This window comes from Myotis brandtii, unplaced genomic scaffold (assembly GCF_000412655.1).
Source record: "Myotis brandtii unplaced genomic scaffold, ASM41265v1 scaffold506, whole genome shotgun sequence".
Classification (NCBI taxonomy): domain Eukaryota; kingdom Metazoa; phylum Chordata; class Mammalia; order Chiroptera; family Vespertilionidae; genus Myotis; species Myotis brandtii.
In genome coordinates, this window is record NW_005369287.1 from 2,718,301 (window position 1) to 2,721,785 (window position 3,485).

The 3,485-nt window shown below is 43.5% G+C and overlaps 1 protein-coding gene across 1 annotated transcript in view; it reads left to right on the top strand.

The window, feature by feature from the left end:
- The first annotated feature begins 519 nt into the window (after positions 1–519).
- Positions 520–3,485, top strand: part of UBP1 (upstream binding protein 1 (LBP-1a)) — a 44,220-nt gene continuing 41,254 nt past the window's right edge. Inside the window, exon 1 of the mRNA XM_014548378.1 lies at positions 520–555. Coding sequence (XP_014403864.1) covers positions 520–555 — 36 coding nt within the window. The remainder of the gene's footprint in view (positions 556–3,485) is intronic.

Below are 3,485 nucleotides of genomic sequence, written 5' to 3' on the forward strand. Positions count from 1 at the left end.
AAACAATTTTTACAGAAAAATACAATGAGATATTCAGGAAATAAATGAAAACATTCAAGAAAATGAATTGAAATAAGGACAGCGGTAAAAGTAATCACCAAAAAAAGTTACTGGTAGAAAATAAGCAAAAGTGATTCATCATCCACACAGTTGGAGTTTCTTTTAAAAAAAAAAGAATAAATATTTAAACAAAAGGGAATAAATATTTAAAATCCAAAAATACCCTCCAGAAAGAAAAGATCTAAATCAACATAATCAAAAGGCACACCTGGAAAAATTATTCTGAAATAATTATTAGACGTATCCTAGGACAGTGGTCGGCAAACTCATTAGTCAACAGAGCCAAATATCAACACTACTTCTTCAAAATAGACTTTCTCAGGCCGAAAACCGACTTCTGAGCGTGGGCCACGAAGTTTCAATCGCATGTATGCATGCCCGCACGTGGTATTTGGTGGAAGAGCCACACTCAAGGGGCCAAAGAGCCGCATGTGGCTCACGAGCCGCAGTTTGCCGACCATGGTCCTAGGAAAACCACTAGATGAGACTGTAAAGGTAATGGGGGAAATCCTCTGGGCCTGGAATCAAACAGATCAATGACTTCTAAATAAAAGGAGGAAGGCATTAGTCTTCTTGAGGACAATATATAAAGCAAGACAACAGTATAACAAAAAATAAACCAATGAAATTGAAAATAGGAAAAATCAACAAAATAATGAAAAAAATCAACAGAAATTAAAAGCTGGCTTTTTGAAAAGGTTAAACTTCTACACAAGCTAACCAGGAAAAAGAGACGACAAACATTACCAATATTAGAAATAAAAGTGGAGAAACCTGACAAGCCAGGTGATCAAAGTCAATATCTACATTGGTAAATCATGTGCTATATGTGATAAAGGGGCACTTTACCCCTGTGGTTTTCTTCCTCAAAGCCAAGAACATGAGAAAAACATCAGAAAAATTCCAATATAGGGGCATCATACAAAATATTTGACCAGTATTCCTCAAAACTGTCAAGGTCATCAAATGTAAAAAACATTTGTAGCCAGAGAGTGGATTCTGGAAGTTTTAAAACATGACTGCCAAATTATTTCACTCTACTCCCATCAATCTGATTATGGGGCTGCTTGACTAATAAAATACGCTACAGAATAAAGATTCTGCAGTAGTTTCTGGTCCTGGGTCTTCAGTGTTAAAAAAATATTCTCCACTTGTTAAAGATGGCTAGGCAGACTTTATTCAGGAGCATCACAATAGGTATAGGGACCACTGCAATGTGATGTGGCGGTGGGAGAGACTGGGCTCAACTCCATATGGGTAAATGGGCATTTAGAGCCAAGGTGCAGGTTGGGAGGCAGTGGATGGAAAAGTACTAAGAGAAAACATCAAGTTAGTAAGGGGAGTTCTGGGTAAACCCACCTTACAGGATTTTTGTTGTAGGAATTCTAGCAGCCCCAACTGAGGTCCCAGACAATAACCAGGATCGAGCTATAAACATGTATTGTTGACGGATGGTAAATGAATCAGGAGGCTTTGGCTAAAAATAAATATTTATTCAAGGGTCTTAGGGTTTGCAAACTAGACACACAATTAGGTAATATCCAGGATGTTCTGAAGAAGAAAGAAAAGCTTCTTATAGTTAAAAGTACATTCTTGAGAAGAATCAGTCCTGCATTCTTAGCCTCTGGACTGGTCCAAGATTGTAATCCTCAGGTGGTTTGGACAATGGATGTCAGGCAGTATGGATAATAGATGTCAGGTGCTATGGATACATGAATACTCTTTCCTCAGTCCTCCAGGAGGTCTGGATACTCTTTCCTTAGTCTTCCAGAGGGTAATCAGACATTTATCTGAGGTTTGATGTATATGCAGGCATTGAGGCAGGACTGTAAAAGTTGAAAGTTTAAGTTCCCAGGCTATTTAAAACAAGAATAGAATCTTGTCCCCATTTCTCTGTTGTAGGTGGCTGGAACAGCACTGGGGGGTTAGACCTACAGGGACAGACCAGACCTGGGTTCAGCAACCTCGGTACTTGAGTTCTGGCTAGGAAAGAATTCAGAGCCAAGACTCCCAACTATAAGAGAACATTTATTTGGTAAATCACAGAGGTAGAAAAAGTAATTACTGGAAGAAATGGGATTAGGAAACAAGTTATAGAAGTAAAGGAAGTGCCCTTTGAGTTTGGGAGTGAAGAAGCTAATGGTGACACGTCTGGGGGATGGGAAGTGGGAAGAAGAAGGGGAAAGGGTTAAGGGAAAGGCATGCTCCAGGGAGGGAGAGCATGCTGGGTCCTTTGTCCTAAGGGTTTTAAGGGTGGAGACTTTGGGATAGGCCCCCAGGGAAGATTTCAATAGTGTTCAGCAGTTTTCCAGGTGTGTCCTTTCAGGGTTGTGGCATCAGAGCAGAGGGTCATTATTCAATGCAGCTGATCCCGAGGTCAGCTTTGGTGTGGCTTGCCAGGTTTTGTTGCTTTCCTGGGCCTGGAGCTGAAATACAACTGAGGCCTAGATGTTATCTCTAGGGAGTCCAAACCACAGGACCAGCGATATGCTGGGGGAGGAGAGGTCACCCTGGGGGCAAGGTCCCACCCTACAATTGTCCTTTGCTAGGCTCCAAGGACTTTCCACAGTGGTGACCTTCTACACCTGGCCCATGGTCCTTGTTCTACTCATGTCTAATTGCCTACCACACCTCAACCTACTTAATTTTAATTTGGCAGAAATGACTATACCGACACCATTTTATTTCTTCCGTGTTCCTAAGTACAGAAGCCCTGGAGGCGACTTTAGCCCCAGTCATATAACTGCACCCTGAATTAGAAGCTCCCAGCTAAGCCCAGTGAATCCGAGTACCATAAATGCAAGGCAATATATAACACGATTGCCAGCTGTTACTGCTAATGAACCCATAGTTGAACTCCAGCTCGCCATTCTGCTCCCAGGAATCAGCAGTTGTGGGAACTCTTTCCAGAACCCTTTATTGGGACTATTGATTGGCTTATATCCATGTCAATCAAGGTTTTTCTGCCCAATGGGCCTTTCAGTCCACAAACAGGGTGCGAGCCTATTGGCTGAGACTCCCACCCGCTTTCTCCTCTGTAGTGCGAGCAAAATCCAAAGACAACCCAAAAGACCATAGAGGAGCAAAGCACCACAGGAAGTGGGATCTAGTGCGGCCCAATGAACTCCTACTTTTGGCAGCAAATTCAGTCCTGGAACCCGCCCAAAAGGAAGAACATTCTGATTGGTGGTTTAGTACAGGGTCACAGAGACTCACGGGAGTTTCGGCCAAGCACTTGCCTTTATTGTCCAGTTCGCCTGTCAATCAATTAGCTTCGGATGGACGAAAGCAGACAGCCCTTTTGGCACCGCCTCTTCCGGGGCCGGTGTGAAAGGGCAACGAGGCCGCCAGGGCTGGGAACTGGCCGTGTGGGCGGGGTCGTGCCTCCCTGCAGGGAGGGTGCCTCCACCGGGAAGGGCAGGGAG